The sequence below is a fragment of the Fusarium odoratissimum genome (genome assembly GCF_000260195.1).
Source record: "Fusarium odoratissimum NRRL 54006 unplaced genomic scaffold supercont1.48, whole genome shotgun sequence".
Taxonomy (NCBI): domain Eukaryota; kingdom Fungi; phylum Ascomycota; class Sordariomycetes; order Hypocreales; family Nectriaceae; genus Fusarium; species Fusarium odoratissimum.
The window spans coordinates 64,922-86,390 of record NW_022158728.1 but is presented as its reverse complement, the minus strand read 5'-3'; the positions used below and the strand labels follow the sequence as shown (position 1 = coordinate 86,390).

Here is a 21,469-nt window from a genome sequence, read left to right as displayed (position 1 = left end):
GCGTTCAGCGCTAAAAAGCGGGCTCTAGTGGCTGTGTGAGCCAACTACGGCCAATAGGATACACCGTTCGAGCGCCTGAACTGCACCGCCACTCATATCGAGGTCCCGCAGCCGCCTGATCTAGCACAGCCTGAAAAGACCCTGCATTGAGATGGTGCGACACGACACGACACGAAAGCATTACGAGGCAGAATTGAAGTCATTAATGGATTGCCATATGAAGCTGGAAACAAGCTTGTCTTGATTTTTGACTTTATGAGAAAATGGTATGTTATGCAAAGTTTATATGAGACTATAAAGATATTGTCCTAAACTTAAGGTCTGCAGCAAATATAGAAAAGAAAATATAAGCCATGTTGCCTTACGCCCACTGCATAGAGTTATCCTCCCTGTGAAAACCCTCTCTGTCCGCCTTCTGATGTCCGTCACGACAGTCGTCGCAATAGTAAGCAAGAACAGCACAAGAGTTTTCCATATAGATGTCGGTCTCCACGGCAGAGTTACATGCACGCTTGTTTCCTTAAAATGTATCGCTGGATCCGTCTATAGCTCTCAGATCCTTCTCTTACTGCCAGCCTTCAGGACACATGCTTCTTTTTAGAACAACATATATACTCCCTTGTCCTCGCATTCACACATCGTACTGACAGTCCTCTTGCATGACTATGCAGGTACCATCTCACAGTCAGCACGCTATTGCAACCTCCTGCCAGGCCCGCATTATGGAAGAACAGTCCTAAACAGCCTCCATTACTTTGCACTGACGCCCACCGGTACCTAACTCTCCGATTGATCCGTTATACACTCATGCCATGCCCTTGCTTTCTGTCAGACCCTGCGTCTTGTTATAGGGCTGGCAATCACGCGAGGTCACAATAGTGTCGAGCCAATTCCGTAAATCGCCAGACTATAGTATGAACTCAACTTCAATCTCAAACAATCGTTTCATTCTCTGAAGTTTCTGCGTCTAAATGTCAAGCACGATACCCAGTAGTTCAAGCCATCCTGGTTCCTCAAAGCACCTGTAGCACGCGCTTCATGTCATCACTAGAAACCTTTCTAGCATAATCGCGAGCACTGCCAAACTGTCCCTTCATATCTGGATCTGCGCCTTCACTCAACAGCCATTTTACTCTTTCAATAGCGCCCGCCATGACAGCATTGACAATTGGATACTGCGCCGTCATATGGCGTGAGATTAACTTATCGTTCACCCGCGCACCGTTCTTCACCAGCAATTCCATGGCAGAAATCCTCGCCTCGTCAAATTCTTTGCTTGGTGTTATAAGTCCGGCGTGAGGATTTGATCCTGGCGGACAGGCGCCCGCTGCATGATACAATGGTGCTCCGTTGTCAATTTTAGCACTAGCGTTGAGGAGCTTCTGCACCGTTTCGACGGTGCTTATCTCTGCTGCAGTCTCGAGTGCCTGGCATGAATTCGTTTCAGGTCCGCCAAAACGGTCGCGATTGTCCTGTTGTTTGCCAAGATTCGGATCTGCACCATTCTCAAGAAACCAGTCAAGAAGAGCATCGTTGCCGGCGCGGATAACGGATGGTAGAAGGACAGCTCCGTAGAAGCCAGGCGTGTTCACGCTCCAGCCGTGCTGCAGAAACAATTCGAATAAGGGTTTTTGCTGGCCCTGTGGAGCGGCCAAAGCCCACGATGGAGTTCTTTTTGTGATTGGTGCTCCAGAATCAAGTAGATAGCGCGCAACATCAACATTACCGCTACCCAAGGCGTTGAAAAGACCTTCGTGGAGGAAGGCTGGCGTGCGAGATTGAGAGGTAACAATGGACTCGACAGTAGACATATCACCTTCTCGACAGGCCCTGCTGAATTGGGCAAAATCGAGCTGTGAGAAAGCATAGCTGTTGAAAAGCATCAAATCGTTGGGCTCATTGATGGGAATATCATCGTAGGAGGCGCCCATACGATTGCCCGCACGCCGCTGCTCTGGTGTCATTCGCTGTAGCTCGTCGAATTGGCGTTGGGCCATGGCAAGGGCAATTCGTACTATTCCATGCGACATGTTTTGCTCCTGTTGTCGCATCATCGCCTGTCGCCCCCTCCATGCGCGGGCTTCTTGAGTTTGCCCTGACGACATTGTTCTGGTGGATTTATTCTCGGTCAGTCAACTTGAGTCGTGACAGGTCTAACGTTAGGTTATTCATAAGGCTGAGGATCCACTGGATTTGTGCTGTGCTTAGCTGACATAAACCTACTACTAAGGCAGTAAAAGAGAAGGATTCTTAAGTCCTTTCCTATTTCAAAAAACCTAGAAATGACGTACTTCTTATTTTCTTTTTAACAGTAGACTGTATATGCTACGTAAATACTATTATATAGGTAGTAATGTTGCTTGCTGAATGTGTCCCTGAAAATTGAGCTCTGGAGTACTTTCATTACCTGGATCTGCGACAACATCCTCGGGAAAATCTTCAGAAAGGAATCCGTAAAATCATAATAACGCTCAAAATTGCACAATTAATGAGGCTAGTCCAGCCATAAATATGGTACTCAGCATTCGGACAGCACTTGATCCAGCCCCATTAGTTTCCTTTGGTGCCGCAGCATCAGTTGAAGTGCTAGTAGCCGTGACCTCTGCACTTGTAGCCTCAGTTTCACTTCCAGTGGCTTGAGCAGCACTAGAATCCTCCGTGGTCGTGGCTTGAGATGTTGTTTCAAGCAGTTCCTGACCCTTGGTGATGACGATTGGCAGCGTACCAAACTTCAGCTCAAACTCTTTCGTGATACTTCCAAAACCAGTGGCAACATCGGTAATCCCGTCTTCCCCAGTTTCCTTCGGCAGCATCATGGTCGTGCAAGTCTGAGGCGTGCCGCTGCTCACAAGGCACTCAACAGAACTGACGCCGCCCAGATCGTTCAAAGCCAACATCCAATGGAAGATGCCCGTTGAAGCCGCGCCAGCTGGAACAGTCTTGCTTGCCCATGGTCCGACTACAATGGAGTTGTTGTACCCAGATGACTTGCATTCTGCGGAGACTTCGTCGGGGCAGTATAATTGCAATGTTGTTGCTGTTGGATTGGCGGCGATGACTGCGGCTGAGGGCGTGCGCTCTTTGTAGAGAGCAAAGGGAAGTATGAAAACTGGTGTGGTGAGTGCTGACGACATTTTAGTGATATAACGAATGACGATGGTGGGATGTTGGTGATGAAGAGTCTTGAGTGGGACGGTCAGGCCTTAAGAGAAACAAAGGGGCGCATGGACTTCGGCGAATTCTTAAAATGGAAAGTCAACTGATGCTTCTGGTTGGTCAATTTATGGTACGAAGAACAAGAAACTGCTAAGGCTCAGCTAGCCTGGTAATTTCGGGTTCTTGGTTAAAGCCGGCTAATATGATATCTCACGATCAAGCGGGATTCCGGTCTGATACATACTCTCATCTAATCATCTTGTAACATGCCAGCCTCACCCAGTGATACAAGATGGTGATGAGTTCTCATCCATGGTCTCTTAGTAATTTATAAGAAGAGAAGCAAATACAGCTATTGCCATAACACCCATGACACAAGCAGCACTTGGTCCAGCCCCATTCGTTTTCTCCGGTGACGCTCTGTCAGTTGTAGTTGATGTAGCCTCGCCAAGTAGCTCCTGGCCAGCAGTGATGACAATTGACATGTGTGTAAATCGAGTTCCCAACGTCGCGCCTGGAATCATGTTTGTCGCAGTATCAGTGACTGTGCCTGCATGAATATCTTCACTGTCCCAAGTCCTAGTTTGCATCCCTGTAACTAAGCGCGTGCATGTCTGAGGCATACCGCTACTCATAAGACACTCCACAGAGAGGGCAGTCCCCCAGTAACTGTTGGCAAGGTACCAATGAAACGTTCCTGTCGATGCTAAGCCTTCTGGAACAACAGTACTGGCCCATGGGCCGACGACAAAGGTGTTGCTGTATTCATATGGGCAATCGGACTGGACGGGACACCCCAATTCGATTGTTGTCGCCGTGGGATTAGCGCTTATAACTGAGCCCGTTGGAGTATGTATCATGTATTCATCTGCGTTGTAAATGAATAGGGTCGGGGTGACTGGTGGAAGGGTTTCAGTCGCGGCTTTTTGCGAAGCAGAAATCTTGCTGGCGTCCTCTGTAGGTGTAGCTTGAACGTCACTTCCCAACTGTTCTTGACCAGATGTGAGGACGATCGGTAACTGAATGGTATCCAGCATCTTCTCAGTCTCTGTCACAGTAAAGCTGTGGCGCGTCCAATTCCTATCTGGCTCCCATCTTGTATAACCTAGCGGAATTTGAAGGCCAGTACAAGTCTGACGTATGCCGGAGCTCATGAGACACTCATACGATATTGCTTCCCTTTCGATCTCCAACAGCCACTGAAACGTTCCAGTGGAAGGTAATCCTTTTGGGACGACTGTACTGGCCCATGGGCCGACCACGAAGGTATTGGTATAGTTCTGGTTACAATTGATTTTCGGGTGGCTTGGGCATTCCAACCCGATTGTTGTTGCTGTAGGATTCACACCTATGACTGAGCCTGTTGGTCTCACCATGGTGTAAACGGCCACGGAAATGACATTGACGGTTGTCGTAAGCGAGGACAACATTTTGAAGAGCGATGCGCATGGAGCAGAAAATATCTTTCTTATCAGTGCGAGATCTGGATGAATGAAGCAGTCGTGACCAGGGCTGAATTAATGTTGTGTAGCAGAGATATTCGGTTGAACCTCTGAGTTTTATACAAACAGAAAAACATGAAGCCGTCGGTGATCTCCCAGAAAGGAAGCTCAAATCTATTCATTTTTATTGGTTCATCACTCGCCAAGCAGAAAAAGCCACTGCCAAGATTGTGATGTATTGATGGTTAAAGCCGGATAATCGTCGTCCGAATAGAGACAAGTTGAGTCTCTTTCGGGTACGTTGGCTCCCTCCCGACAGATGGGAATTCACATGCCAGTCAAACTGAACAAATCCGAAAACTACAAGCCCGCACTACCAATGGCTTCATTTGTCTTAGACGTCAAGTCTTCATCTGTTATATATTTGGTGACATTGATCACCAGGAACTTTCCGACAGCTCTTCGTGAGAATTAGGCATATTTCGGACTTATTGATCACACAGATTTGACTGTCTTATAATATGTTACGCAGGAACAAGAATAAATTCTAGGGCTTTCTATTCAGATTAAGAGCGCCTTATCCAATCACTGGAACCCATCATGCATGCTATCGATAATCTTAGCCCTCTGTGTTATCATGTTGGCTCGGCACCAGCGCTCAATACTTTCAAGGCATATAAGTCCATTTTGTCTCCTGAAAACTTTCTCCCGTGTCAGAAATCGCCTCAATAGGCCAGTTTTGGCAATGTCCTCCTCGCAGGCGAGCTTCAAATCACTCTCGAACGAGCTGATAGCACAAATCTTCGAATTCGGCCATGTCTCAGACCACCTCAGCCTCGCAATGACATGCCGTCGTCTCAGCCAAGGTGGCCAGCCCACGCTGATCTGACACCAGAAGGATTTTCAAGAATACAACGTTGTGTCCGAATTTCTGCCACTGACTATACCCTTAGTTCTACAGAAGGTCGTTCGAGACCCATACGTTGCCTGGGATATCCGTTCCATCGAGATCTGGGTCGACCAGCTGACCTGGGATTTCTGGGATTCTTCCGGCTCGAAAAGCCGAAAGGCATAAACATGTTTCGGTTAGAGTGGCCAGAGGCCTTCGAGAACAAGATCGTTAACCACTATATCCCGTCAGATGAAGACATAGGCTTGTATCTCGATATCCTGAAAGAATACGAGTATCAATACGAGTATCTAGCACTACCGGAATTTGAGTTCGCTCATAGAAAAGATTTCCTTGAAGGATCGGATATGCACTACAAGATATTATTGATTCTACTATACCCTCGTCTGCGCAGCCTGAAGCAGTTGGGACCTAATGATAGAGGATATTAAATTCCAGAATTCCGGTGCGTTTTCTGGTAATTTGTCAGTATGCGCCAAAGTGCCTGGAAAACTCTAGCCTCACTCGTAGTAGTTCTATAGGAGCGGTCTCTCTAATCATTGCGATGAGCTGGTATCGTAATTCCTGGGCACCTGGTCTCAGAAGTCTCCAAGAACTCGCCCTTAGCATTGACGGTGGCCTGTGGTTTCTTAGTTGTCTGTGCTGATTTAAGCTCTCAGCCACAGGTCTCAACTGCAAATAACACATCTGGCTCACAACTTAGACATTATACCAAAATGCCTGCTCAAAGTTAGTCGATGTTGCTTGGGAGCGCCAAATTGACGTACACGTACGGGGAAACACTAGGACGAGATTGCATGAGCTCGATATACCCAAGCTACCAACCCTGATTTCGATTGAGAGGTTACGGCCACCAGATAAGACTGGTAGTAGGCGCTTCCAGTGGAGGAAGACGAGTCATCAGAGACGGAAGTCAGGATGAAATGGGGTAAACTGAAACCTCTATCCCTTAGAGAGTAGATGGAGGGAAAAAAAAGGAAAGCTGGTGATGATACTCATGACGGAGACTTTGCAATAAAGAGGAGGGCTTGATCAAAATTCAAAAAGAAAGAACAGATTGATAATGGTATTTGCGTGGATTCGATTGTCAAAAGGAAACTGTTCGAGGCACCCTGGACTTGCAACTATTTTCTTCAGTATGAATTTGAGAAATACTTCTAAACAAGGAAGTTCTCCATGTATATCCTTCAAATTCTCGGGATCTCATGAGAGGGAAGCAGATTTTCTTCGCAGTAATTCGACAGGAATTGCTCCCGTACTAAGCTAATCGACACCCGCGTTATACTCGAACAGTCAAGTTCCACTTATCTGTAGCTATCGTGACGAATTCTCAGCAGCAGCGACCATCGAGCCACGAAGGAGGAATATGACAGAAAGAGGAAATTTATAATCAAAGTGAAGTTTTCAATTGGATCATCGACTATTCTAGCATTTAACTATATTCAAGAACAGCCAATCTCAAGCTGCAACATCGTGTATAGTGAAGATAAGCCGGCAGTGTATCTTATCATCCAATCAGCGGCGTTGTTCTTATCGCGAACATTGGACCATTTAATGCCCTTTTACCCCAGACTTTCAGCCTCCAAACCAATTGCCCGTTTTAATCGACCGATACCAATACTCATGTGATCATCAAAGCACATGACAGGGAAACGATCACGAAAAGGTTGTGGTGAGTGTAGAAAACGAAGGCGCAAGTGCGACGAAGTGAAGCCGAGCTGCGGTCAATGCGTCTCGAATCATCGGAGTTGCAAATATGAGTTGAGACTTGTTTGGAGTCAAGGAGTACAGAACAGACGAAGTGGTATGCGCGTCCCGGAAATGAAAGCAATCTCACTTACCGACCCCATTAAGTAGGCTCAAGTAGTTCAATAAGTTTCAGCGGCACCCTGGACCTCGGTAGAGAACAGGACAACTCTGTATCATTAATCCCCGAGACCCTTCCAAATGGCCTAGCCCTACCCAGACGATACAAGAAGTTGCTGCATCATTTTGCTGAAGGCGTTCTGGCATCATTATCGAGCCACCCAACCATTCACGATGATTTCCGTCGTGGCCTCATGCCCACCATGCTCGAATCTCCTCATCTTCTTTCTGCCAGCCTTGCGCTATCGGCTGCGAGCTTTGAGTCGAGAGGTATGACAGAGGTCGAAGGAACCAGCACATCCCGGATCATGGAACACCTGCAGTCATCGGGCCTGCCATTACTGAGATCAGCACTGGCACAGGGACAACAGAGCGAGATTCTCATTGCAACATGTCTGATCTGGTGCCTCGCAGACGTATTTTCGGGTCAGCAGGGAATGCTTAGGTGGCCAATCCACTTACAGGGTATCAAAGCTCTTCTTCACGGTCGTCATGATTATCAGAGATTCGTTACCGGCGATATGGCTTTGAGATCTGCGATGAAGCATCTTTTCATGCTGTATCGGAGTTTGGAGACTCTACCGCACGTACCTACGATAACATCTGAGAAGGTCAACCTGATCGTTCCCGCAAACACGGCATACAATCATCAAATTGATGGCTTTCTGGGGTATAGCGAAGAGCTGCTTGACGTATTACAACAAATCAACGCATCTACACCAGGATCAGGGCTAGAAGGCTCTTCTGTTGATGCAGATACCTTGCTCGGCAAGCTGAACGCTATGATTAGGCGGGATGTCAGGTCGCCACCCGGCGTCTCGATATCATCTCTTTCATCACAATCAGGTCGCGAGTTTGCACTCTGTAATAAAGTCTTCCAGCAAGCAACCCTAATCCAACTATACCGACAATTATACGGGTTGCCCTCATCGTCCCAACCTATACAAGATGCAATTCAGACTATGAGCGGAATGATTAGCAACATGGCGCAAGGCGAGCCATGTAACACTTGGGTTGCAATGGCCATGCCTCTGTTCACGGTTGGCTGTGAAGCTTACAAGGAGGAACAGAAGGCTTTCATCCTTGATAAAATTCACAAACTTGAGATTTGTATCGGATCATTACATGTAAAGGTAATTGAGCAGGCGCTAAAAGACATTTGGAAAATCCGAGAGGATTGTAACGATTTTGATGGGAATTTGTGTGCGAGTCACTTGCTAGGTAAGTTCTGCATGTAACGTTTCAACGAACTCATGAAGGTTGACTAACAAATGGTTCAACATTTAGAAAATCTGTCATATAACATTGTTTTGTTTTAAAGTACTGTTGAAATCGCTCACAAGCTCGGATAGAATCCATCACAAAACAAACCATCCAGTTTGCATTCTTCAATGTGTATCCTTACAACGCTGGAGTTAGAACGTAACGTCCAGCGCCAGTCGATCATCAGCACCTCCGTTGCCAACCAACTTACAACTCCTCTTCCTTCTTGCCCTCAACCATTCGGCTGAGAGGTCCTTTCTTGACCATGATAGACATAACCTCGTAGAGAACATCAGCGGCCGCCATGGTCGTGTGCTCAGCGTTTGTGTCGTAGGCAGGCTGCATCTTCTAGTTAGTCTTAATCATCTTTATCCTGAGTGTAACTTACAGCAACCTCGACAATGTCTGCAGCAATGAGGTTCAAGCTTTCCAATCCTCGAATGATGGTTCGAAGCTCTCGGGTAGACCAACCTCCAGTCTCAGGAGTACCGGTCGCAGGGGCAAAAGCTGGATCTAAAGTATCGATGTCGATGGACAGGTAAACAGGGCGATCAGTACCAACACGCTTCAGAATCTTCTCAATGATACCATCAGTGCCAATGGTGTCAATCTCTCGAGCCTCCACGATCTCGAAACCACAATAGCCATCATTATCGTAGTCACTTGGACCACTGAGGGTTGTTCTGATACCAGCGTGGATGTTGGTATCATTACGGAGAAGGCCTTCCATAGCGGCATGGTAGAAGTATGTGCCGTGGTTGATGGCAGCGACCTCTGACGGGGAGCCACCAAAAACCTTGGGCTTCCCTATTCATCTGTCAGCAATAACTAGAGAGTGAATGCATGTTAAGACATACAGGTATCGAGATGACTGTCGAAGTGAATCACTGTCACGGGTCCGTAGGCTCGGTTGATGGATCGAAGGAGAGGCAGTGTGATCGTATGGTCACCACCAAGAGTGATAACTCGAGGAAGAGTCCTGCTCTTCAGTGCCGGACCAGACTTGTCTGCATCTGTGGCTGGTGGGCGAGAGAGGATATTGTAGTGGCCTTCCTCGATCTGTCGAAGCGCCCACTGGTTGTCGTACCTTCAGGCCGTTAGGACAACGGTACATGAGCTTAGAGACTACTTACGAGGTGACTGGGATATCACCGCAGTCAAGAACTGTGGCCCAGCTGTTGAACGGGTTGGTAGCCAAAGGTACATTGTAACCTCCACTACAGAATGAGTTAGTCTTAGCGGCGGAAAGGCAATGCGAAGGCTGGCTTACTAAAGGTTGAGTCTTCGGGAGCCTTGGCGAATACCGGAAGGTCCGAAGCGAGCACCAGGTCTGTAAGAAGTACCTGTATCAAACGGAGCACCGATGAAAGCAATGTCATACTTGATGCTGTTTGCCTTCAAGCATGGCTGGTATGGAAGACGGCCGAAGGTGCTGATACCGGAGAAGACGGAGTCGGCCTAGACTCGATCAGCCTGATTTGCCACAATCGGAGTTAGTATACTTACCTGAGTGCCGCCATCGCCGGGAAGGGTGTTGTACCAGAGACCTTGGTGAGGACCTGACATAGGCTCTTGGTCATGGCCATGGTCGCCATGAGCGAGAGCAACAGAGGCAAGGCTTAAAGAGACGAGGGACTTGTACAACATTCTGAGAGAAACTTAGAAGAACACTGTTAAGAATGCTGCATCATGTGAAAGGTAGAGTCATAGTGAGTATTTATGCCATGGCATAGCTCGGCTTCCGGAGACACTCAAATCAGGATCACAGTTACATTCATGCCAACCACTGGTCCAATAGCTAGCCAACGTAATTCTATCGACTAAAAAATTCCTCTTCTTCCAAAGTGATATCATCACAGACATCTCCTGCAGAAATCACCATCACTTACAACCTCAACATCGACGGGCGTCCAAGAAGCGCGTAGATATCTAAAATAGGCTAGTCTGGGGTAAATTCCTCGATGCAGCTAGAATCAGATCGGCACCCCGCAACCTCCGCATTCTTATCGTGGCTAAGTTGCCGAATCGAGTAAACCCATGATACGTGCTGATAAGCTTCTTGTACGACGATGAATTCTCATCGACGTTGTTCAAGACAATATTGTGTTACGTTGGCGGAGGCTCATGATCGTGAGGTTCCAAATCCCGCAGACTAACGAAAATGGCGCGTTGCAACTGAATATGCCGGCATGATGCATCCCACCATGACTGCATGCTTATCAGTAGTTCTGTGTTGGCAAAACTGTTACGAAACTGTAATAGTGCCTCTTACCAGCTTCCCATTGTGAAGGATGGTGGTCGAATTCAATTAATTCGAAAACCCTGTCCGATTGCCCTGAGTTTTGCTGGCTTTGCTGAAGTCCTGAAACCTTTTCTTTCACCACCAAGACCATCCTCGAGGCAAGTCGCCAGGAACACGCCAACAACGAGCAAAATGGCTTCTCAACCTCAAGCTCGTCGCCCTCACTTTGAGTCCTTCCCAGACGAAGAAACCCCCTTGATCCAAGCCGTCCAAGACCCTTCAATCGAACGTAAGAGTCGCTCACCATGGCTCAACGAAACTATCATCCTCGTCAAAGCCTCTGTACCAGTCATACTGGCCTACATGCTTCAGAACAGTCTTCAAACCGTCTCTATTCTCATGGTCGGCCGTCTTTCTCCCGAATCTCTGGCGACCGCTGCGTTCTCCTACATGTTCGCCATGGCAACAGCTTGGCTCATTGCTCTCGGCGGTACGACTGCCCTCGATACGCTCGGTTCGAGTACCTATACGAGCTCGAAGAATAAGCATGACTTGGGAGTACTGCTGCAAAGAGGCTTGTTTGTCCTGACTGGGTTTTATGCGGTGGTAGCTGTCATCTGGTGCTTCTCTGGATATATCTTCCGAGCCCTTGGGCAGGAAGACTTCATCTGCGTGCAGGGACCCAAGTTTCTGCAGTTGTTGATTCCTGGTGGTCTCGGATATGTATGGTTTGAAGCGATGAAGAAGTTTCTTCAAGCCCAAGGAATCTACCGTCCGGGTACCTATGCACTGCTTGTCACTTCGCCCCTCAATGCTTTGCTCAACTACATCTTCATCTACCCTCTCGGCTTTGGTCTCTACGGATCACCCATTGCCACCGGTATCTCGTACTGGCTCTCCTTCTTCATCTTGGTTGGCTATGCCACCTTCGTGAAGGGAGGCGAATGCTGGGGCGGACTTGAGCCACGTCGAGCTCTTCAACATCTTGGTCCCTTTGCAAAGCTCGCCTTTCTTGGAGTCATTCATGTCGGTACAGAATGGTGGGCTTTTGAGATTGTTGCTCTTGCAGCTGGTCGTCTTGGAACGATCCCTCTTGCTGCTCAGTCTGTTGTCATGACATTGGATCAGATCATCAACACTATTCCTTTTGGTCTAGGAGTTGCTGCATCTTCCAGGTTGGGCAATCTCTTGGGGTTGGGAGATCCTATGCAGGCAAGACGCTGTGCGCATGCCGCAGCACTACTATCTGTGTTTTTCGGAACCGTTATCCTCGCGATCCTCATGTCTACAAAGAATGTCATCGGCCGCTTGTTCAACGACGATGAGGACGTCATTTCACTTGTCGCTCACATTATGCCTTATGTCGCACTCTTCCAGATAGCAGATGGTCTAAATGGGAGCTGTGGAGGAGCGCTGAGGGGAATGGGTCGACAGTGGGTTGGGGCACTTGTCAATTGTATCAGCTACTATGGAGGTGCTCTACCAGCTGGGATTTGGCTTGCTTTCCATGGCTGGGGTCTTTCTGGACTTTGGGTTGGACAATGTGTCGCACTGTTTCTGGTTGGTATTCTAGAGTGGATTATAATCGCTTTGTGTGACTGGCGAAAAGAGATTCAGAGGGCTGCAGACAGAATTGAGAATGGTGGGATGGAGATTGTGCATTGAGATAGATTGCCAGATAAAAAAATGCTAGATATAGTAAATCTTACTTTGGAATCATGAAAACTCTCTCATCGACACCTCCAAAGTTCTATCCATTCCGTCATTCACCTCCCGATTTCCTGGTATGCCAGCGCGGCACATATTGTCCCTTGAACGTAAGTTCTCCGCATGAATAATGTCGTAGCGAGGTCGTAAGATTCTGGACCGATGTAACGGTTCTGCGCCGAGATAAGACGGAAATCTGGAACCCCCAATTGATAAGACGAGCTGGGGTAATAATTAGTCTCGCATTATAGCAAAACCGTCTGCTCTGATAAGAAGAGCGTGGTATCGGCATCCGTCTGCCGCATGATAAACATGGTGCTAGCCAAAATAGGGTCGCACACGCACAAAAGCTATTGAAGCCTATCTCCGTGTCACTTATCTTTGCCTCATATGGTCGTGCATATATAGATATAAGTGCATCTCAATTGTAAATGGTAGTTTACAGCGGGGATTGTAGCATGTGACTGTGTGCAATTGTGTCTAAGCATACCTTCTTGTACCATCTTTCATCATAGTACTGAATCGGTCGGCTGACTTCTCAAACCCGCAATGGAAGTTGAGAAGGTCAACGGTGGTATCCTTGAGAAAGGAGACATTACTGAAGGAGAAACAACCGAACAAGGCTCCGTTATCAATGCCTCCGGCCATACAGATCAGCTTACTCGCCAGTATGGTCTCGTTGGGCTCACAGGCATTGCAGTGACAGTCAACAATGCCTGGGTTGTCCTCGGTTCCTCAATCTCTGTATCTATCCTCAGTGGAGGCATTTCGGGAGTCATTTACGGCCTCATAGTAGCAGTGATCTACTACACTTTCATCGGTCTGAGTTTATCAGAGGTATGCACAATCTAACCAGAACTTAAATTGGCCCATCTGACATCTTCGAAGTTTGCTTCTTCCTGTCCTAGCTCCGGTGGTGTATATCATTGGGCTACTATAGCTGCGGGACCTAAATGGGGTCGTGTCACTGGCTTCTACACAGGATGGATCAACTTCTATGGCTGGATGTTCGGTCTGGCATCTCTCGTCCAAGTCGCTGCCAACGCAGGTGTTCAATGCTATGCCACTCTCACGCCCGGCTTCTCTCCCTCAGCATGGCATGTTTATGTCGCGTACCTGATTGTTATCTGGCTCAGTGCCTTCATCGTCATTTTCTCGAACCGACTTGTTCCCTACACTCAGAAGCTTGGCCTTTTCCTTGTTGTTGCAGGAGGTCTCGTGACTATCATTATCGTCGCTGTCATGCCGTCAAAGCATGCTTCCAGTGATTTTGTATGGAATTCGTTCCATGAGAACAACCTGACTGGATGGAATGATGGTGTTGCGTTCATGGTTGGCATTCTTAACGGAGCTTTCACGATTGGAACTCTCGATGCGATCACTCATATGGCTGAAGAGACTAAGAACCCAAAGAAGGATCTGCCACGAGCCATCTTTCTTTATATCTCCATTGGTGGTGTCTATGCTTTGGCTTTCGCTATTGTTCTGGGTTACGCCATTTCCGACTTGTCTGTTCTTCAAGGAAACTCCAACACCTTTCCACTGGCCGGTATCTACCATCAAGCCACTGGAAGCGCCGCCGCTACTTTTGCCCTACTCTTCATCATTCTCATCTCATCTCTTTGCTGTGTCATTGGAACTGTCTTAACAAACTGTCGAACATATTGGACTTTGGCTCGAGACCAAGCTGTGCCATTCTCCAATTATTTCAGCAGAGTGAGTACGAAGCTTGGTACCCCAGTTGAGTCAACTCTATTCGTGGCAGTCATTGCCTCGGGTATCGGTGCAATCCCACTAGGAAGTTCGGTTGGTTTCAGTAACTTGACTGGCTCATTCATCATTATCACGACAGTGTCTTACGCTATCCCGATTGTGTCGAATGTCCTGAGTGGCCGCAAACGATTCTCGCCCGGACCCTTCCACCTGAAGAACCTTGGGTACTGGATCAACGGACTCACCATACTCTTGATTGTGGTCTTTGACGTGTTCTTTTGTTTCCGTAAGTATTCCCAAAGCCGGATTTTCTCTGAAGATTTACTAACTGCTGGTAGCCTTCGGTATCCCATTTGATGCAACAACGATGAACTACAACTCTGTGATTCTTTGTGGTCTCTGTTTCTTGATTACGGTATGGTGGTTCCTGTCAGCCTCAAAGCATTATCCGGGGCCTTCGTTTCATCAGGTGTATGATGGAGATGAAAACAAAAAGACGGTATCATAAGAACGTGCAGATCATGCTTCAGTTCTCCTTTAATACATATATAAGCTGTCAATGTAATCACTGATTTCCTCTTACAATTTCTGAAACGTGGTCTATGTCCATCGAGTTTCATCCCAGTCGGAAGGGCTTCGCTGCCATACGAGACCCCTTGGCCCTCCTCCCAAACCTCCTCCTAAGGGTTCCAGCCACTTGTCGATGGCCTCAGATGCTGTCTCCAGGTCGAAAGAACCAGGCCATCCATGGTCACGATAAATCTGCCTCACATACTGTATATCCAGATCAGTTCCCCATTCTTCTCTTTGGCCAGTCACCTCTTTCTCCATGATTCTTCCATCGCGCTCAGGTACCTTTTCTGCCTCAATTGTAATCCTGCGTCGTCCTGGGATGAGCTTCAGTATCTTGTACTGCTCTTTCATATTCTCAAAGAACACCTCCACTGGAACTGCATTTAGCATATCGCCCGCATGGAAGTCTTCAAAGATCTCGCAATCCTTCACATTAAGCCATAACTCGCGGCTGAAGCTCTCATGGCCCACAGCGATACAAACAACATTGCTGGGATCCATCAGCTCTCCCTCCGATGACCAAAACTCCCAGTCTTGATGATAGTTCCTGTGCTTTTCGAAATCCTTTTGGGTAAAGGCTGTGTGGTCTAGTATCTTAGACTTGTAATGGACATATTCGATACAGGTGCTGTCGAAGTAGGGAAGGTGGCGGATGACTTCGATAGTATAGTCAGACTTGAAGTATGCACAGGACTCTGGAGTGAGTTCTGGCCATCCAGTCGGCGGAGGGATCTTGAGGTGAGACTTGTCGTAGTGCAAAGTTGTGAGGAACGTGTAAAAGTCGATAAACAAAACCCCGAGTTCATCAGGTGTCAATCGTGGCTCCTGCGGTTCATCAGAGACATCTGAGCCCTCATAGGAGCCGTCATCTGACGCATGAGGCGTTAGAGGAGTTTCTGGTTCAGCCATCGCATTTGAAGTGATCTTCGTTGATAGAATGACAGCTGAAGGGATAAAGTGATTTGTAGGAGAATTTAGCTCCGGCTTGACATGAGTGATGCTTTCGGGGATTTCCACAATCATTGTGGTTACTCCACAGTAATAGGCAAAAGCTGAAGAGACAACTAACAGCATTCTCACGATGGTGCTGTTCTCCACAGTGTTGGGTACCCACGTTCATAGACAAAGGGTCATTAAAGTTGGTCCCAGCTCTTCCCAATCGGAGAATTGAGAAGGATCTAAAAACTTCGAAACTCCAGTCGAGAGACTAATGGCTTTAGGTTGGATCTCCTTGCAATCTCAACTATAACCCTGACACTACTATATAAGAGCTGAGTGTCTGCGCTAGTGATGCTCAGTACTATTGTATCTTATCTAGGTTATTGGTGAAGGGTCTAGTATAATGGGAATTATCAAGACAGCATTCTCAATAAACTTAGCAATGAACCTCGCAGCTGCGACAGCTTCAATCTTCGATAGAATCCGGTGCTTATGATGGCAGTTGCTTTCAACCCATGGACTACTCACAGTCCAGCACGTGTGTCATCATGCATAAGTAAGGCGGAGTCGTTGAGGCTCAGCACCCAGCATCTGTCAGATGAGGCACACTCAGCTTTACTACCTACCCTAGGGATTTCTCTATTCATTCCGTAGCTTCCCATCTCTTCATCTCCATCAATATGTCAGAAATACTCGGCCTGGCCTCTAGCAACATCACAATAGTCGAGGTAGCTGGAAAGCTTGGCACAAACACCATCCGACTAAAGCGATTATGGGACGAAGTACAAGATGTCCCTGTTAGCATTCAGATGTGTATCGAACAATTGGAAATCTTAGCCCCGGCTATCGATGAAATGGAATCCGAATTTGAGAAGACTCGGAACATGATTCAGAATGATTCTGCGTCGAAGCGAAGCCTAGAATATTCTCGGAAAGCAGTCCAGACACTCGACACCTTGGTGAGAGACATGGAATCCCAGATCAGCGCAGCAAGAACTAGTAGGAGGTTGGTGGTTCAGCTGAAAGTCAGGATCAAGAAAGACGTGATTGAAGATCACCAGCAGCGGCTCACATCAGCCCTTCAACTGCTGTCTCTCTCCCAACAAACCTATTTGATGTAAGTCATTCGCCATGTTGCTTGATGTAAGCATAGTTTGACGTCGACAGTGCTTTATCACGCGCGCAACCGGGGATCATAATTTCCGAGATAAGAAACTGGCGTGATTCAGACTCTCAGAAGCAACTTTCGCAAGGCCCTGAAGATGACAACCAGCCTAAAAGAGGTGGAGGACCTGGAGAGGAGCATGACACAGAATCTACACATCATACCAAGTCTCCTGTACCACGAGATTTCAGTTTAAGTTCTGCCACAAAGCCACTGCCGCAGAGGCGACCTGGCCTATTAGGAAGCTTCACTTTCCAGTCTTATGAAGTTGATGAGAACCCTTCTATCCACTACATCCCAGAGAAGGCACGATGTTAGTCGATTATTCCAGCCCGTGATTCGAAGCGACTAACCCTTCGTCTAATCTTTCAAGCAAGAATATATATGCCCTTAGAGGTCCTGGGACTTGTCAGTACTTCGGGCATAAACCGGGTGGACTCTCCAACTGAATACTTGGAACATTCGACCTTGGGGTGCTTACATATTCCAGGCCGTTGCAAATGGAGAAGTCGAACATATTGTCGAGTCTCTCAAAAGTAAAGAGGCGTCAATCTATGACATTAATCCCGGTGGACAGTCATTACTTCGCGTGAGTTGCCAGCGATTTTAGTTGAACGTAGCCTGATTATTTAGATCGCCATGGATTTCGAACAGATCGAATCCATCAGAGCTCTTATCCTTATGGGAATGAAAGCTTCTGGTGTCGAACCAAACGCTATATTCACTCGCATATGGATGTGGTTCTGGAGTGAACCTGAAACATCAAACTCAATGGAGCTCGCTCGTATCTGGACAGCAGAAATGGGAGGTATAGGACAGGAGTATTACAAAACTAGTAATTTTGTCCCTGCTTTCTGGTCTGTTCCCAATCTCTACACCATTTTATCCGAGCCAGGGTCTGTCCGTCAAGTTATAAATTCATTTATCTGGGGCTATCTCAATCCAACGGTCATGTTGGAACTATTGAAGAGCGGCCTTGCTGTGCCCTCAGACTTCCCTCCGTGCCGTTGCACAATGATTTGGACTGGCATTTGTGACTGCTACGATAAAAACTTCCTTTACCAGTACTTCCACACCTTGTTGAACAAAGACAAGAGCTTCAGCGATTGGCGATGCTTAGCGAGAAAGGTGTTTCTGGGGGTTCCACCTTTGAATATTGTTCATCCCCATGAAGGGGCCTTCTCGAGTCTTACCAGTATTCTTGAGGGACTATGGAGGCGGCAATTTCCACTCCTGCCCTTTGAGAGGTGGATACAAAATGCTACCACTCTATGGCTCGAAGATCTTGCAGAGGCCAAAATCGACCTCGAGGAGTATATGAGCTTGGAGGTCTTATACAGCCGAGAATGCCATATGGATTGTTCGGGAAAGCACACAGAAGTCGAGATTCAGCCCGGGACGCGTTTACCGGAGTTTGGCCCTTCACTGGTAATTCTCTCAGTTGGGCCACGTGCTGATGACTGGTCCTTTTCCTGGGACCCCTGTGTGGAGGAGCTGTCAGGTGAGTTCTGGACAACACTTGACAATGCTCAAATAAAGGTCCCCGGAGCTTGGGTAGACGAGAGAAATGAAGACTTCGAGTGCCTCATGGGAGACAGAAAATTGTGTAGGTTCAGGAGGTGGGAGAAGTACAACAAGCAAATAAAAATGGGCAACATGGTGATCAAAGGCATTGGGAAAGATAACTATAAACAGAACACGCGCTTGCCAGCGCCAGAGTGGCCAGAGAGGAAAGATCGCGAGAGGTTACAAGTACGAGGAATGACGACGTGCGAAGAGTTTTCGCCGTACAAACCACCGAATTGGTTCTAATTTCAAGTCTGGAAAATAACGGTAGAAATTTAAGCTATACCGAATTCTCAAATGTCAACGCTCACTCTGATATGTCCTAAATACATAGACCAAGACTTTGTAACTACCACGATATCTCCTAGCAACAGCTAGAGACTTGTGTATACCTCGCTATCATCGTTGTCGATACATATTGGGATGTATTGTCCGAGCATGTAGCTTTTTCCCGACCCCTCGACCTTATAGATATAGTGGTAAATTATCCCTACCGCCCGCCCTAAGAAAACGTTGTGTTGATGGAAGACTTTCAGAGACCAATGACCTGTCTGATCCCACCGTTTTTGACAGGTCTGGTGCCTGACAGCGCTATCACTAGTGAGTGGGTCGAGAGTCGCGACCGCTTGACTATTCCTGGTGTTCAAAATCAATAGTTTCTCAACACTACACTAAATTTAGTTAAGCCAAGCTTCAACATGCAGATTGCAATTTCCCATCTTACGCCTCTTATCTACTGAGAAATTCGCAAATGGAAACCTCACTGTCCTTCTCTTCAATAACTTTCATTCCCAGTGGCTTTTTGTGTCTCAAAATGATCCCACTTCGAACCATCGCGTTGTCATGTTTGGCCCTGGCCCCTGTGGCTGTCTCGGCTGGCGCCTGTAAGCCTAGATCCACGGATCTTACAACGGCCGCCTCCTCCACTCTAGAGACCGCGTCGTCATCCGAAGCCTTGCAGTCGACGGTGACCGATCTGACAACCACAATCGCTTCAACGGTCGAAACAACAGTCTCATCCATAATCGAGACGACAACAGAGGCATCTACCATCGAGACAACCTCCGAAGCTGCTACCACTACTTCCAGCGCACCATGCCCAAGCTACACCCAAATCATCCCGCCTCCCAGCGGTAAAGTCTGCGGAAAGGAAGTTTCTAGAGGAACTCTTGACTCCTCACCTTTGTACCTCAGATCTCAATTGTCAACGACTGGTCTCACCGGATGCGCCAAATACTGTGGAGATACCCCGGGCTGTGTTTCTTTCTATGCGGAAGATTATGTACCCGGCCCAGGTGCGCCGACATTCAAGATCTGCTTCATGTTCAAGGGCTATGAGAAGGATATTCCCTTCGGCGAGGGACAGGATGGTAGGCCGACGTACTACGAACAGGGCTGCTTCGCTTGTGTTCGTGATGAAGCGCCTCAGCCGCCTATCCCAAGTTAGGAGACGAGGTTAAAAGCGTTGGAAATACCAGACCTAAAACATAACTATAATGTAATGAAATGAAGATAATAGTAATATTTCTCATCTCGAATCAATATTTGAACGTATGATTCACGATTTTTCCACGTGCGTCACAAGAAAGTTGAGCAGATCGTCAACTTCTTCTGGTGCTTTGAACCAATGTCCCTCTTGTTCTGCTCCCTGATATTCTCTCCACTCAACCGTAAAACCAGCCTGAATAATGATGTCTCGCGCCTTTCTTCCTAGTTCGACATCAACATACGCATCGTCGGTTCCATGACCAAGAAAGAGGGTCGTTGATGGGAGCCTTTCTCGAGATTGCGTAAGTGAGACCTTTGACTGAGCCAACATCCCAGCGACAAGCTCAGTTCCTGCATCCATAGGTGACGTTGGTTCATGTGATAGATATTTTCCGATACTGGAAGCAAAGGGAAGCCAAGTGTTTGTAGCGAAGAATGCCCCGAGTGGCCTCTCAATGGAGTCCAGGCAAAGCAATGTCCACATTCCTACTGCTGCACCCTGACTAATTCCACCCAGAACCACCTTTGATGCATCTCCACCAAGTCCCTCAATTTCCTGTTCTAGAATCATCTTGACGTAACTGACCGACTGCTTGATGCCCGGAATTTGAAGGTCTTGTCGAGCAGTAGTATCCGTCAAAGAATGGGCCTCGAACCACGCAGGCATGTTTTCTTGGAAAGCCGTACTCCACAGCTCACGGGAAGAAGGAAACACCCATCGCCAATTAGGTAGTTTCTGCGCGAGGCTGGATTGATCCGATAGTAAAGTCTCTTCGAAGAGCTCTTGGGCAAACTCTTCACCGTTGCTTCCCCTGCCGTGGAGGAGGATTGCTGTATGAGTGTGTGATTCAATTGGCTCAATTATACAAATTGTGCCAAATGCTTCACTTTGGCTTCCAGTCGTGTTGGCTTGGTCACTCATTGTGAGGATGATGCTGAGGGGAAAACGTATTCCTGTAATCACTCAGTGGAGACAGCCGACGACCAGTTACAGCTTCTGAACCTTGAACAACAGACAAGTGAGGATATAACAAATCCGGCTAGAGCCAAAGGCTTTTTCAATTCAGATAAAATCATCTAGACGAATTATTTCTTATATACTTAGCTTATGCAGCTGTAACGTCGTCATTACTTCAACTCCGCAAACCAATCCACTTCATAATTCAATACTCCCCTTGCTTGGTTAACCTACACCACGAAGGAAGCAAGAACAGAAACCCCAGTTGTTCCGAAAGAAAATGACTTATATGTATAAACGGACATCGCAAAAATGAAACATGCTGAGTCTCTGAAGATTAGACTGACAAGGAACGAGAACGGATATCTTCATGTGCATTGCTACGATTTTAATCTACTGATCAGGAACACTCAAAGCTTACCCCTGAGACATAACTCGGATAAGCGTCGTCCCACGGCATTTCACTGGGCTGGCCACAGCG

The 21,469-nt window shown here is 47.4% G+C and overlaps 11 protein-coding genes across 12 annotated transcripts; 5 read left to right on the top strand and 6 right to left on the bottom strand.

The window, feature by feature from the left end:
- Nucleotides 1–723: 723 nt before the first annotated feature.
- On the bottom strand, nt 724–2,105 carry FOIG_15183 (uncharacterized protein; the record flags this gene model as incomplete). The annotated part of the gene is made up of 1 exon (XM_031216512.1): nt 724–2,105. One exon carries the CDS (start codon nt 2,103–2,105, stop codon nt 1,014–1,016), a length of 1,092 nt encoding a protein of 363 aa, XP_031053737.1. The 3' UTR covers nt 724–1,013.
- A 366-nt stretch (nt 2,106–2,471) lies between these two features.
- On the bottom strand, nt 2,472–3,159 carry FOIG_15182 (uncharacterized protein; the record flags this gene model as incomplete). The annotated part of the gene is made up of 1 exon (XM_031216511.1): nt 2,472–3,159. Exon 1 carries the CDS (start codon nt 3,132–3,134, stop codon nt 2,472–2,474), a length of 663 nt encoding a protein of 220 aa, XP_031053736.1. The 5' UTR covers nt 3,135–3,159.
- Nucleotides 3,160–3,476: 317 nt separating this feature from the next.
- Nucleotides 3,477–4,586, bottom strand: FOIG_15181 (uncharacterized protein; the record flags this gene model as incomplete). Its single annotated transcript, XM_031216510.1, has 1 exon — nt 3,477–4,586. One exon carries the CDS (start codon nt 4,584–4,586, stop codon nt 3,477–3,479), a length of 1,110 nt encoding a protein of 369 aa, XP_031053735.1.
- A 2,778-nt stretch (nt 4,587–7,364) lies between these two features.
- Nucleotides 7,365–8,752, top strand: FOIG_15180 (uncharacterized protein). The gene is made up of 2 exons (XM_031216509.1): nt 7,365–8,595; nt 8,662–8,752. Exons 1-2 carry the CDS (start codon nt 7,569–7,571, stop codon nt 8,691–8,693), a joined length of 1,059 nt encoding a protein of 352 aa, XP_031053734.1. The 5' UTR covers nt 7,365–7,568; the 3' UTR covers nt 8,694–8,752.
- Nucleotides 8,648–10,321, bottom strand: FOIG_15179 (agmatinase 1). Its single transcript, XM_031216508.1, has 6 exons — nt 10,144–10,321; nt 9,908–10,095; nt 9,771–9,854; nt 9,495–9,724; nt 9,026–9,444; nt 8,648–8,976 (listed from the first exon to the last, which is right to left on the bottom strand). Exons 1-6 carry the CDS (start codon nt 10,282–10,284, stop codon nt 8,845–8,847), a joined length of 1,194 nt encoding a protein of 397 aa, XP_031053733.1. The 5' UTR covers nt 10,285–10,321; the 3' UTR covers nt 8,648–8,844.
- Nucleotides 10,322–10,876: 555 nt separating this feature from the next.
- On the top strand, nt 10,877–12,595 carry FOIG_15178 (uncharacterized protein). The gene has a single exon (XM_031216507.1). It carries the CDS (start codon nt 11,072–11,074, stop codon nt 12,542–12,544), a length of 1,473 nt encoding a protein of 490 aa, XP_031053732.1. The 5' UTR covers nt 10,877–11,071; the 3' UTR covers nt 12,545–12,595.
- Nucleotides 12,596–13,135: 540 nt separating this feature from the next.
- Nucleotides 13,136–14,882, top strand: FOIG_15177 (uncharacterized protein; the record flags this gene model as incomplete). 2 transcript variants are annotated; one of them, XM_031216505.1, is made up of 3 exons in its annotated part: nt 13,136–13,423; nt 13,475–14,585; nt 14,638–14,882. In XM_031216505.1, 3 exons carry the CDS (start codon nt 13,136–13,138, stop codon nt 14,805–14,807), a joined length of 1,569 nt encoding a protein of 522 aa, XP_031053730.1. In that variant the 3' UTR covers nt 14,808–14,882. The 2 variants fall into 2 exon arrangements, with proteins under 2 accessions (XP_031053730.1, XP_031053731.1); XM_031216506.1 differs by having other exon boundaries at nt 13,475–14,672.
- Nucleotides 14,883–14,899: 17 nt separating this feature from the next.
- On the bottom strand, nt 14,900–15,781 carry FOIG_15176 (uncharacterized protein; the record flags this gene model as incomplete). The annotated part of the gene is made up of 1 exon (XM_031216504.1): nt 14,900–15,781. One exon carries the CDS (start codon nt 15,779–15,781, stop codon nt 14,900–14,902), a length of 882 nt encoding a protein of 293 aa, XP_031053729.1.
- A 710-nt stretch (nt 15,782–16,491) lies between these two features.
- FOIG_15175 (uncharacterized protein) lies at nt 16,492–17,294 on the top strand (the record flags this gene model as incomplete). Its single annotated transcript, XM_031216503.1, has 2 exons — nt 16,492–16,928; nt 16,979–17,294. 2 exons carry the CDS (start codon nt 16,492–16,494, stop codon nt 17,292–17,294), a joined length of 753 nt encoding a protein of 250 aa, XP_031053728.1.
- Nucleotides 17,295–19,270: 1,976 nt separating this feature from the next.
- Nucleotides 19,271–20,098, top strand: FOIG_15174 (uncharacterized protein). The gene has a single exon (XM_031216502.1). The coding sequence runs from the start codon at nt 19,294–19,296 to the stop codon at nt 19,987–19,989; it is 696 nt and encodes a 231-aa protein (XP_031053727.1). The 5' UTR covers nt 19,271–19,293; the 3' UTR covers nt 19,990–20,098.
- On the bottom strand, nt 20,070–20,973 carry FOIG_15173 (uncharacterized protein). The gene has a single exon (XM_031216501.1). It carries the CDS (start codon nt 20,950–20,952, stop codon nt 20,101–20,103), a length of 852 nt encoding a protein of 283 aa, XP_031053726.1. The 5' UTR covers nt 20,953–20,973; the 3' UTR covers nt 20,070–20,100.
- Nucleotides 20,974–21,469: the final 496 nt, after the last annotated feature.

Excerpts from the sequence above, each read along its gene's own strand:
- FOIG_15180 (XM_031216509.1), top strand. The coding sequence starts at position 7,569 with ATGCCCACCATGCTCGAATCTCCTCATCTTCTTTCTGCCAGCCTTGCG. Across the intron at positions 8,596-8,661 it reads GTGTGCGAGTCACTTGCTAG|AAAATCTGTCATATAACATT; the intron begins GTAAGTTCTGCA and ends TTCAACATTTAG.
- FOIG_15179 (XM_031216508.1), bottom strand. The coding sequence starts at position 10,284 with ATGTTGTACAAGTCCCTCGTCTCTTTAAGCCTTGCCTCTGTTGCTCTC. Across the intron at positions 9,445-9,494 it reads CGACAGTCATCTCGATACCT|GGAAGCCCAAGGTTTTTGGT; the intron begins GTATGTCTTAAC and ends ACAGATGAATAG. Across the intron at positions 8,977-9,025 it reads CAGACATTGTCGAGGTTGCT|CCTGCCTACGACACAAACGC; the intron begins GTAAGTTACACT and ends TAGAAGATGCAG.
- FOIG_15178 (XM_031216507.1), top strand. The coding sequence starts at position 11,072 with ATGGCTTCTCAACCTCAAGCTCGTCGCCCTCACTTTGAGTCCTTCCCA.
- FOIG_15174 (XM_031216502.1), top strand. The coding sequence starts at position 19,294 with ATGGAAACCTCACTGTCCTTCTCTTCAATAACTTTCATTCCCAGTGGC.
- FOIG_15173 (XM_031216501.1), bottom strand. The coding sequence starts at position 20,952 with ATGAGTGACCAAGCCAACACGACTGGAAGCCAAAGTGAAGCATTTGGC.